The sequence below is a fragment of the Phoca vitulina genome, unplaced genomic scaffold (genome assembly GCF_004348235.1).
Source record: "Phoca vitulina isolate PV1807 unplaced genomic scaffold, GSC_HSeal_1.0 scaffold6, whole genome shotgun sequence".
NCBI lineage: Eukaryota > Metazoa > Chordata > Mammalia > Carnivora > Phocidae > Phoca > Phoca vitulina.
Window position 1 is genome coordinate 59,182,758 of NW_022589709.1, and position 13,560 is coordinate 59,196,317.

The 13,560-nt window shown below is 35.7% G+C and overlaps 1 protein-coding gene across 1 annotated transcript in view; it reads left to right on the forward strand.

Moving 5' to 3' along the window:
• ADAMTS6 (ADAM metallopeptidase with thrombospondin type 1 motif 6) overlaps positions 1–13,560 on the forward strand; it is a 287,534-nt gene that overhangs the window by 193,460 nt on the left and 80,514 nt on the right. Inside the window, exons 12-13 of the mRNA XM_032404338.1 lie at positions 7,500–7,645; positions 9,776–9,839. Coding sequence (XP_032260229.1) covers positions 7,500–7,645; positions 9,776–9,839 — 210 coding nt within the window. The remainder of the gene's footprint in view (positions 1–7,499; positions 7,646–9,775; positions 9,840–13,560) is intronic.

The following is a 13,560-nucleotide window of genomic DNA, read 5'->3' on the forward strand; positions in this document are numbered from 1 at the left end:
GCAGAGAAAAAAGCAAATTTTTCTTGTCACAGGGATAAAGTAAGTCACTGAGCCTGAGATTGGTGGTGACAATGTATTTTACCCTTTAATACTAAGCGGATTTTTCACTTATCTACCTGTAACAATTTGTTATCTCAGGAATTACAATTAGAAAGCACTGTGGGCAGAACATTGAGGTAAGAATATATGATTGTGTTACAACCGGCAAAATAATGAATCACCACTTTGAAATGAGAGAGATCTATTTCAACATTTTGTAGTGATCTTGTGAGGATGGAGTAAGATGATATCTCAGTGAGCTTTTTGTGGGCTTCTTCAGAGGAAAGGTGCCAGTGTAGAGCATCATCATTCATTTCATTATTTTCCAACCTTAGATGATGGTGGGCAGAAAATACTTCACCAGACTGTCTTAACTGGCACTAATGAGCATCAGAGAGTATAAGCATGACTTTGTGTGTCTCAGAAACATGAATGGAATACCCATGACTGACCTCTGATCTTAACTTTGAATTTCAAAACTACTGTCTGAAGAAGGAACAAGAAAAAAACCTACATCCTGTCTAGCCAGCAGGATAAAACCAAAGCTGCTCATAGTTTTTTGAATAAATCCTTTAAAAAAAAAAAAGTCGGGGGAGGGGAGAAATATTGCTCAAGTGATAGCATAGACATATCCAGAGGACTGGATCCACAATGATCTCGTCAAACTCTGGCTGCAAAAGATATGGGATCCCTGCCCGGGGGCGCAGTTCCACAAATGTTCCATGTAAGTATGGGAACTGTTCCATGCACATTTAGCAGATGGAGTAAGAAATATGGCCAAAAAATTAAAAACTGATCTTTGCGTGAGTCCTGGGGGGTCTGACATCGCTATTACAGCCATTGGATGTTTGCCTGAATAAGCCATTCAAGTATTGAATAAGAACCATATGGTCTGAATGGATGTGCTCAGGGACAGTAGCATTAACCAAAGGAGGAAATTTGATGAGCCCAGACGGCGCGCTGGTACTGTGCGTCCATGGGTCACACTCCTGCAAATCAATCAATATAGCTTTCAGCCAAAAGAACTTTCCTTAGTCATGGCATCAACAATAGCTTTTTGGACAGGAATCAGAGGGATGCCATACGTGATAAAATAATAAACAAAGATTTAGACTGTAAAAACTTTGATAGTAGTGTTGGCACTGTTACTGAACAGGATATTAAGGAAAATCAAAACTCAATCTTTGCAAGCTCTGATGGTGACCAAAAAGTCTCCAATACTTGGTTTATTGCCAAAAGATTGATTTAATGATTCTACAAGACCAATTAGAGATTATAGCTCAGTATTTAGGCCTACACATACATAACATTGATTCCTAATATCTTTGCATGGGAAACATAGGACTGGATTAGAATAGGATTATTATAAACCCTTTTAAAGCACTAGATATATAATAGGACATTTGCAGCCCTATATCTTAATTCACTTCAGAGTACAATGTAATATGTTTTGACTGGGTCCCAAACTATAAACACAGGAAGTGAAAAAAGAATAGTCCTTTCAGTTGCTCTAGAAATTTAAATAGCATGGGATGACAAGTTCTGATTTAGAATTTGGGCTGAAATCAGCTTTTGCATTCCCACACCTGCACAGAGGAAAGATAAGGCTTTTAATAGTGCTGTGCTCCAACTCTCAGCTTTTCTGACTTGGGAAGTATGTTCCATATTGAATCACCAATATCACTTCCTTCAAAATCTTAGGATTTCCTTAGGGGTCTCTCATTCCTGATGCTGGCTGGACCCAAAGTGCTGGCTATGGTACAAGATGTACCATAATCGCATCCTAAAATGATTCTCATTAAAAAATATATATTATATGTATTTAAAAATACTGTGTATACCCATCTTGAAATTTTGCTTTGTGGAATTCTGACAAATTCTCATTTAGATTGTTTGATTTGTAATATATCTTGTTGGAACGTAATTCCCTGATGTAGATCATGAGATAAACAACATCAAAAGATGTTGTTTATTAAATGGGTAAGTTTTTTTTTTTTAAGAAAACTTTTAAAGCCTCACTGGAATGTATCATCTTTCTAGGTCATTTTAATGACATATTTATTTTATTTAGAAGGAATGTGAAAAGCAAGAATGAGCAATGTGAGATTTTATTCTTGAAATGTGATAGTTTTACTTCTGTCACCTCTCTGAATCTGGTTTAACATACCTGAATTAGGAAAAAGAAGGCCAAATTTACCCAATTTATCTAGAAAATTTAGGCTGAAGTAACAAAATTGATATTTAGAGTAGTCTAAAATCAATAGGTTGGATATAACCTTTGAGAATAAAGATTAGAAACTGGTCTCCATCTGAATATTTAACTAACTTAGTTTAAGAAATGAAGTAAAATTCTATGCCTGTAAATAGAGCTTTTACAGGGTTAGCAACTTCACGTGGAAAAAAAATAAGAAGAAAAGTAGAAAATACAACATTCAAAATTCTCAGCTTTATACTTCAAGTTGCTTTATTTGGTATAATCTAATTATATTACTAATGACTTATATTAAAGTCTTGGTGTATACTGATTAATGTAATAATCTAGAAAATTAGCTCAACTTGTTCCACATGAAGTTCCCTAGAGGTTTCTTAAAGCATTTACTATTAAGTTAAATAAGTTTCTTCTCTAAAATCAGTGTACTACGTTAAGATACTTACCAGCGCTAGAGCACAGAAATAGCAAGATTTCCAAAGAGATCCTTTACTCTAAGTATAAGGCAGGGCGAAACTAAACAAAACTCAAAAGACCATTTTGCCAGAGATCAATATCAACCAAGTCCTTTGGTAGATTTATAATTTCTTTGAAGGCATGTCTGCATAGAACTAATTTCTGAAGCTGTCTAATCCAAACCACATTGGATTTGAAAACTAAAGTTAGTCCCTATCTTTCAGGTAGGGAATCTGAAGAAACAAATTACTTGCTTTGGACCAGGGATATTGCTAGAATAAGAGCTCAGGTTTTGTAACACAGACTACACACAGACTGAATTAACTTGTTAACTAATTAAATAAGTTGTTAACTGGTTATTAAGCTAAACTCTAGTCTTTTGTCAACTGCTAGATGACTGATACATTACTTTTTGAGAATTTTTCATTTTTTAGCCATTAATACTTGTTTTTAACTTTCTGATACAATTGTCTATTATGTTATAACTCCGTGGAACAGATAAAATTCAATAGCATGAATTTATGCAATGAAAGGTTCTAGTAAGTCACTTATGAAATACTGCTGTGTAGATGTTAATTGATGATGAGAACTGAGGAGCATCCTACAAACTGAATATTGTGTTTGTCTTTTACCTTAAGAGTAAGTTTTAAAAAGAAAACAAGAGAATTTATGTGACTTCTCTCGCTGTCCTGCATTTTGTGGGCATCTAGGAAACATATATAACAATATTACAAAATACTTTGGAACCTACATCTTTCAGTATTCTTATGGCCTTCATCATTTCTCTGTCCCCTGAAAAATGCAAAAAATAAAGTTTTTATCTATAAATTATAAGAATACTCAGAGGTCTGAAATAACATGTAGCTGTACACTTGCAACTAAGAGTTTTTATCTCTAGTGTTATTTTGTATTTTATGAAGTAAAGATAGTACAGTATACTTTAATATACTTCTAAAATATAACCCTACACCTACGTTGTTTTTTTACCCACTGATTTCTGTGTATTTTGGACAAATAATCCTTTTTCTGTCCAAAGTGACTTTGAGCAAGTCAGCCTCCTTAAGGTTCTGGTTTCCTCCTGTGAAAAAATGAAGCGTTTAGACCACGTGAATTCCAAAGTCCCTCTGAGCTTTAGATGCAACTCTGTGATTATATAAAATAAATGTAAAATTAAATTTTAATGTTATTTGGCATCAATAATGCTAAATTTCCAACTTGAAAAACAGGTAAATTTTAAAATTTGGAATTTTTTAAAGTGTTAGTTGCCATTAATTGAAACCACAGGGAATAAAACCAGGAATTGCTGGTCAGTAATACAATGCTCAGTTATTCCCAAAGGAAAATAGGCACAGGCATAAATATTAGTTGGCCCAGATTGTGACTTTTGTATAGGTGGAGGCCTAACACAATTGGGATATCATTATACAAATGGTTGGTTTTCAAAATCAATTACGTAAGCTGTAACCTGGCAGCTGAAATATTCTCTCCCTCTCAAGTGTACGTTGTTACTAGTAGCCCTGCTCCCAGGGTTGATGCTGTATTATCAGTTCAGCCAGCTACCTCTGGTGCGCCATTTGGGACAGATGATTTTTTTTCTTCATGGTAATTTTCATAAAACTAATTATCTTTCATAATGTCCTACTTTAACATTTATTAGACTTGGGGTCGGAATGCTCTGCCTTATAGCCAATCAAATTTTGACTTTCTCTTGCCTAATTTTTGAAGGACAAATGATAATTAATTACCCAGTACTTCTCTGAAAAAATTCCTTCATGTTGTTAAAACTACTGAAAATTGACTGAGTGCAACTACTATGGAAACAAAGATGAATTTGACTTTTTGTTTACTCTCCAGTATCTCTAGTTCCTTCCTTACATGTAGTAACCAGAATAGAACACAGAATTCTATAATTTAAGTAATGTATTCATTCATTCAATAAATTTTTGTAGTATATCTACTACATGCTAGACACTGTTCTAGACATTCAGCATTTCTAATAGAACATTCCGTGATGATGGAAATGTTCTAGATCTGCTCTGTCCACCATAGTAGTTACTAGCACATGTGGCTATGGAGCCCTAGAAATGTGGCTAGTGGGTCTGAGGAACTGAATTTTACATTTTAATTAAATTTAAATAACATAGTCGTTGCTATATAATGCTATGTATTAAATATATATGTATTTAAAAAAAAAAACAGGCTCATAGATACAGAGGACAATTTGGTGGTTGCCAGCGGTGGGAGAAATGGGTCAACCGTTTTTGGTTTTGTCTTTTTAGTTTAAATAATTTTTTATAATAAAGGGTATTAAAAATTCTGTCAACAAATTTAAAAATGCTGAGAGCCATCAACTATAGGAAGAGATAAACGTGCACCATTCGCTGTGGAGAGAAACAAATCTTCCTAAGGGTGCTTAATGATTTCTTTCTGCATTCTGAAAAATTTGTGTGGCTTCCAAGAATTCGTATTATCATCATCATCCGGAGCTGGCAGGAACTTAGCTTTCTCTAGGACTTTGGAAGGTTATGAGTGCTGTCCACACCACATTTAGATCTCTGCAGTTGCATAAGCCTCATTTCTACATGTAAGCATTCCATTTTAACAATGATATTAGCTAATTTCATTGAAGACCTAATAAGAGACAACCACTGTTATAAGCACTTTATGTGCCCTACTAGAGGGATGGTGTTATTATTCCCATTTTACAGATAAGAAAATGGAGATCCAGAGAAATTAAAGAATTTGCCCAATGGTTACTAATATTTATAGAACTCTTTCTATGTATCAGATACTTTCTACCATGTTCTTCACATTATCTTTATTTAATCTCACATGCTATAGGCTCTATTATTATTTACCTTTTTATTTATGAAGAAGCTCAGGTGCAGATAGGTCAAGTTACTTATTCAGTATCTCAGTTCTTATTCAGGTCTCAGTTCTCAACCATCATACTATCCTGCCTCTCAGGATATATTTTGCTGGAATAACTTGATTATTTGTGGGCTTAGATTTGTTGCTGAATTTGCCCCTTCAAAGCATAGATGAATTACCTAAAATGAGTAGGGAGCTATGTTCATAATTTTTAAAATAAATAAATAGCCATATGTACATCTCCTGGTTTTACATACTAATGAGAAGAGACAAATACTAAAGAAATAATTTAAAAAATAAACAGGGTAATTTAAAATAGTGGTAAGTGCTAAGAGGGAACTAAAACAGGAGGATGTAATCTCTATTACACCCTGGAGTTGGAGGTGGGAGGGTGGGAAGGAGTGGGGAGATACCCCTCTTCAGAATAAGGGTAGTCAAGGAAAGACCTTTCTGATGAAAGGACACTTGATTGAGACCAAATGATGAGTAGACAGCAACATAAGTAATTGGGAGAATAATATTCCCAGAAGGACCAGCAAATGCAAATGCCCAAAAGAGGGAACAAACTTAGTGTATTGAGGAAAAGAAAGAAGTCCAGTGTTCTGGACCAATCTGCAAGGGAGAATAAGACTGGAGAAGGAGTTAGGGGTCAGATCACAAAGGCCACCGCTGACCAGAGTTAAGGGAAGTAGGAAAGTAGTGCAATCATTTAAGCAAAAAGTGATATGATGTGATAATATGTTTTTTAAAAGAGCTCTCTGAAGCTTACTAGAGAATGGGCTGATTAAGGGTAGAAAAAAGTAGAGGCATAGAGACCAGGTAAGAAGCTATTCCATTTGCCTATTTTGTCTGATGTGGTAGCCATGAAAATGATGAAAAGTGAAAGAATTCCGGCTATGTGGAAGTAGTGTAATAGACTCATTACTTTCTAAGTATCATATATCAGAATACCTTTGCATTTTAATATAAAGTTGAATTTTTGTGTAACAATGACGTTGCTGCCAGTTATTCAACTCTAAGAATGTTTCTTATTGTTATTCATATAAACAAATGACTTGCACAGCATCAGTATGGTTTGTCAAAATTTGGTAATTCAGAAAAATGCACCGGTAAAAACCTAGAAATCCTTGGTTTAAAAAAAAAAAAAAAGACTTTCATTTTTTACCATATTCTGCAAATAAGATTTATCATGTTAGAGTTATGAGCTGATTATGTGATGTCTGTGTCTCGATAAATTATTCCTGGCTCTCTAGTTACATGCAGTATGTGTGGTTGGTTTACTGCAGAGTAAAGCTGAAAGAATTCCAGTACACATGTTCATGCAGGGACTATACACATGGCTAGTCAGTGTATGTAAGAGTTTTTTGTACCCTGTCCCTAGTATCTTGGCATTACTTTTATTATGTCTGCAGGACTCGTGTAGATGAAATGCCACAACACATTCTTTTACTATTGTAGCCTCAACCAGCCTTTTTTTTTTTTTTTTTTTAAAGTAAAAGCAATTACCATCATAAAAATTCCTTACTGGGGAACTTTCCATATTGCGTTATCATTCCATGAGCCTAATAATAGTGGAATATAAAGAAAAAAAATTCTAATGCTAAAATATCTAAAAAAGACTTGAGTTCTCTTTAATGAGAAAGACTAGGATTCTGGAGGAGGAGAAATAAAAAAAGGAAGTGAAGTCAAGTTTTCTAGACTCCTGGTACAGGTTAGAGATTTATAAATCATTGCCTAGCCAAAGATAATTTGCAAATCACATGCACCTTCGCCATTGTCTAAACACAGTTAAAGAACTCTCAGTCTGTTATCTATTGGAGAATGCTAATGCCTATAATTGGTCATTGCCGGACCTTATGTATTTCTAACCTGATAGCTCTATCTGCCTAAAAGCTAATTCTGTGTTTTCTGTGAAATCTTGCAGTGGTGTTATCAGGGAGATTGTGTTCCTTTTGGCACTTGGCCCCAGAGCATAGATGGGGGCTGGGGTCCCTGGTCACTATGGGGAGAGTGCAGCAGGACCTGCGGGGGAGGCGTCTCCTCATCCCTAAGACACTGTGACAGTCCAGCGTAAGTAGCTAAAGTAAGCCGGAGCCAACAAAAAGACACAGTTGGAAATGATTCAAAGCTGTGGTTTCACATGTTATCTGTAAAAACGTTTCACTAGTGAGCCAAGTGTTTGTCTTCTGAACAAGCAATAGGCACAGGAGAGTGGAAGAGCCTTGTTAGAGAGACTTTCTTTTTCTTCCTTCCCCCTTACTGTGCAACTAAAAATAAAAGAAAAAGAAAAAAGAATAGCATTGTTTATCTATCCCAGGTATAGCTAGACCTTTAATCTAGTAATAATCAGATAGATTTCCCCCTCCAAAAACTACTGAATTATGGATGAATCCAGGTCTGCTCTTAGCTACATTACCATTACTCCCAGGAAACGTAAGTCTTTTCACATGTCACATAAAATTATTACTGCTACATTAGTATTAAAAGGACCAATGAGAGCACTTCAAGGGTTGAAATGCCTTGATTCGCATCACAAATCACAATGAAAAGAATACTGCCCATGTGTTAAAATAGTTTCCATTCACATGCCCCTATTAATCATCTTCCGGAGCTGCCACCACTTTTCTTCCCGTGACTATTTTATGCAGGTCAGACTGTTCCTCTCCCACCACTCTTTTTCTCCGGTCAGAGTCCCCCTGGTGAAAGGCCAGCCACATCAGTATTCTTTGGTAGCTGTATTGCTTCTCTCTCCCACCAGTGCCCATTACAGGTGGACCAGTCCCCCAGTTAGACTTTCCTGTCCCCCCCGGAGACTAAACTGCTCCTTAGCTGCTGCATGTCAAGTGCTCCCCTTTTTGTCTGTAGCTCAGGTTGCAGGCCTCCTTTCTCAACTAGTGTTTGGTGCAGCATGGCATTATAATATCCCTTCTGCTTTTTATCCCTTCCTAGGGAAAAGATAGTCAGCTTTCATTTTTTATTTTTCTCTTTTTAACTCAGGATCCCTCTCTTTGGTTCCCCTCTCTAAATATCTCTTTTCTTCTCTTTTACTCTTTTTAGTTTGAAATTATTTCCCTTTACACTCGTTCTGTGTTTCCATTCTCCAGCTTTCTTTCCATTATTATCTTTCTGCTAAACAGAGCTAGCTCACTGTCACCCGCTCATAAACTAGTCATGCTACCATCATCCCCACGCCCTTGTTTTTGTCTGACCAAACCATTTCTCCCAAGCTGATTTAAATTGGGCCATTCCTTTTCCTTTTTAGAATCAGTATCCACTGGCATTCAAAATATATTCAAAATGTAACTTTAATTATTCCATTGACTACCAGTGAGCCAAAATTATAATTATACTTGATCTTTTTCAAACAACTACAGAATAATTACCTAAGCTCAACTGCAGGCTACTATAAATTAGTAACCAAAACTATAAACATCTATGATAATAAGTAATATACCCAGATCCTTAAGAGAATGACTTGGACTTCTTTTAAAAGAAGTTAGTTTTTTCTATTCGAAATAGCATGCCCAAATAATAGCATATGACTTTCCTTAATGTTAAATATTTAAAAAATTAATTTATGTAAGTCAAATATTGGACATCTTACTTTTTCTTTAATTGGAGTGTAATATATAGTATATAATGCAAAGCCATCTGATTTTTAAATGTAATTTTTCAAACTTCATATAATGAGATAGAAATCCATTTCTGCATTATTTACTTTGAACTGAAGCTATTTCCAGAGAGTTGCTTAGTATTCTGTCATTTCCAGTCCGGAAAAAATAGTAAATTTACCATTTCCTACTTAGTGAACAGATAGTATCAGATTATGTGTTTTGTTGAATACGATTCAAGTGGTTTTTCATTATAAGTAAGTGATTTTTAAACTCATTGTGTTGAACTGAGTACCTGCTTACTATGATAATTAGAAAATAAATTTATTTAATTGCATTTTCTTAAGAATGTAAATCATGACAGCTTAGAGTCTTGTAAAGTTATTCATAGCAAACTGCCTTAGTTTTTATGTTCAGCAACCATAATCATTATTGCTAACAATCACCAGCATGATTGTTATTTTAATAACTAGTAAAATGTCAAATTTTGTATTTTCTTAAAATAAATGCTAATATGTTTTCATCAAGCAATATATATACTCTTTATGTAGACAGATATATTCACATGTTAAACAAAATATGTTTTCAGACCTTCAGGAGGTGGAAAATATTGCCTTGGGGAAAGGAAACGATATCGCTCCTGTAACACAGATGTAAGTAAAACCAAACTTTGCTATGAAAAATTAGCTTACATTTCCCCTAGAGCAGGGAAATTTTTAAAACTGTAAGCTATTTGGTCATAAATCCATGTGTATGAAGGTCACATGAATTTTTTAAATTGTTAATAGTGAATGGAACGGGCCTCACGTCCAGAAATTCCATCAACAGGGGACAAGGGGAAGCTCCAGCACTAGGAGCAAATACAATCTCCCCCCAATAGGTACCAAGAGAGAGTCGTAGGTCCCCCAAAATGACTTGGTCCCCCAACACTCACACCTTTGCCACCACTATCTTTCCACCAGGATTAATCTTATTATGCCCATAAAATAAGATTATTTTATGCTTGCCACTGTAAGAAGCCCCAGATTCCCAGGTCATTCCTCATGTCTTGCCATCCAATCCCATAAAGTTCTGCATATCACATCTTCTGTTTTGTATCTCTGCCCAGCTACTGAAACATTTCTTCTGGGCCCTTAGGAATTCATGATCCATTGGCAGCAAAAGCCCTTATATCTTGATGTCTCTGAATTTTCCTTCTCTACACTTTGTTGTTTTAATGGAAACTGGCTGTCCTCTAATGATACTTAAAATAAACTTTAGGCTTCTAAAGGTGTTTTCTCCCTTAGCTCTTGAATGAGTGGAAGTGAATTGACTTTTTTTTTCAATATCTCATTACCTCTTTCAGATCATTCTTCCTCCCTCCTACCTAAAAACCACACCTTTTAATTTCATGTCATCAGACTGTTACACAGTATTCCTCACCGTCATGCTCTCCAACTCTATTCTTATCTTAATTCTTGGTTATTTCATAAATATATAGATATTTTCCTAATATCTTCTCTTCTGGATTTTTCCATAAACATACAAACATATTGTTATTTCTCCTATCTTAAAAAAACAAAAACAAAACACCTGCCAGTTCTTTTCATATTTTTTTCTTCCCTTTGAAACGAAATTCCTCAAAAGAGTTATATACTTCCATATCCAGTTCCTCTTCTGATTTTTTCCCAAAACTGTTCCTGTCAGATTTTTGCTGCCATCATTCTACTAAAAATGCTCTTGTCAAGTCAAAGGCTAGATGACTTCCATGTTGCTAAATACAATAGTCAATTCTGAGTGTGTTCATCTTACTTGATAGTCAGTAGGCTTCCATAACATACAACTTTTTGGTTGTCCTTTTTTACTGCTACTTGTTTTTTCTCATTCTCTTTTGCTGGTTCCTACTCTTTTTCTCTTACTTCTTAGAGTGTCCAGGACCTAGTCCTTGCCCTTCTTTTGTGCACTACCAGTATTTATTTCCTTGGTGATCTCATCCAGTTTCATTGCTTTCGATAGCATTCATATGTCCTTTGACGCCCAAATTTATATTTTTAGCCCAGATTTCTTTCATGGATTCCAGACTCGTATCTTACCATTGATTAGACTTTTAATAGACATCTGATATTTAACATGTCCAAATGTTATCTCTAAAACATTTCCATTTACCTGTACCTCCCAGTTTTTCCCATCTCATATGTCAACTCCCTCTACCTCAAGCCAAAAACCCTTGAGTCATTCTTGATTCCATTCTCTCACAGCTCATATCCAATCCCTCAGGAAATCCCATTGGCTTTCCCTTCAAGATATATCCTAGATCTGACTACTTCTCACTGCCTCCACTGCTACTACTTTGTTCTTCACTGACTTAGTCTGAAGAGCTTTTTCAGTGGATTTCCCATTACTACTCTTGCTCCCTACAGTTCTCAATACAGGGGTCAGAGTGAGTCAAATTATATCCTTTACTCAAAACCCTTCAATGACTCCATTTTAATTTAATCCAGGCCCCTTAGAAAGGCCTGCAAAGACTATACAATCTAGCCCTCTGTTACTTTTCTGAACTAATCTCTTAACTATTTCCTCCTCAGTAACCCTGCTCCAGCCACATGGGCCTCCTTCCTTGTACATACCAGGCACGCTCCCACCTCAGGGCTTTTGCATTGCCCATTTCCTTTACCTTATATACTCTTCTCCCAAAATATCTACATGGCTTACTCTTTTACCTCACCTTTATTCAACTGTCACCTTCTGAGTGAGCCCTAGCCTGAATATCGTATTTAAGATTGCAATCTTCCCTACTTCCTACAACCCTGAGACTCCTAATCTTCCTTACCCTGCTCTATTTCCCCCCATGCATACTTCTAATATACTCTCTAGCTTATTGATCATATTACTTCTATGTTACATTTGCATCCTGAAGTAGTAACATGTAGCTTCAATTACAATGATCCTTCCAGCCTACCAGCATTATTTATTCATTCACTCAACAAACCATTGAGTGCCTATTGTATATCAGACTGTTCTAGAGTGAGAAAGACAATCTCTGCTCTCAAGGATCTTATAATTTCCTGGGAAATCAGTTAAGTGCAGAAAATCACCATTCAGCGTGATAAATGTATGATATCTTAGAATAAGTATGGGATGCTATAAAAGCACATAGAATGGGCACATAGCCTAATTAAGGATTTAGGATTTCTTCCCATAGGAAGGTAAAGATATGAAGGGCAAATAGGAGCTGACCAGAAAAGAAGAACGTGACAATGAGAGCATTCTAGGTAGAAGGAAAATTAAGTGCAAGACTTGTAGGTTAAACAGCATGATACTTACTTGGAGGTAGTAAGACACCATTCAAAAACTTAGCCTCAGATTTATACTTTATGTGAGAATGGATCAGAGAAGGTGAGACTACAAGAGAACAATAAACAGATCAGAAAGAATTTAAGGGTACTGGTGGGAATGACTGAAGTGCTGATTCATGCATTCTGCACTGGGAATGACAGTCTAAAGAGGACTAAGAGGAGAAAATTAAGGACCTAACTTCAAAAATCCATAAAAATTGAAGAACCAATGTAGTAGTAGGAAAAACAGGGTGAGGGAGATAGAAGGTATGGGGATCAGAGAATGGAATGTACTTGAATTTCATATATGACAAGTGAGACTATTCTCAATGATGACAAATCTGCAGTGTGGCCAAGGGAATACATGCCTAGCCTTGGGCAAGATGAAGGAGTTCAGGGGTCTTCAAGGCCAGGGAATTTGGGGAGTCTTCTATGCAGATGTTGAGGTCACTCAGGATGATGTTAAAACCTGGAGTATAGAGTGAGACTGTGAACCAGGTACCAGATCCTTTAATAAATAGAGAAAATGACCATGATGAGGTCAGTAGGAATGATGAAGCCAGAGAGTGATTTGGATGAATAGCATGAATTTCAGAAGAATAGAGGTTTTACCTAAGGGTAGAATACATTAAAATCTACTGTATATCAGACTATGTTAGGTAGGCGTGAGAAAGCCAAACCCATGTCTCAATTCACATTTGTTTCTATTATATAATTGTAGGGGCAGGCATATGCTTTGACCTTAATAAGATAGGTACTATAATACGAATAATGTATGATAAGTAAAAGAAAAGGAAACAAAAAGTACTAGACATATCAGGCTTGTTGCTTTTTACCCATGGACTTTGTTTTAGATGCTCAGATTGTAGAACTTACTATTGGTGGATTGGCATTTCTATTACCAGCTTTGTCTTGTTTTAGCTTTCAGCAAATGATACAATTAACATAACTATATCATGGAAATACAAATTTTTTTCACAAATCTAGACTTTACTAGTTCAGAATATGAGACAATTCAGTTACCACACTGAAATTTATTTTCATGATAAGTTCATAAAAC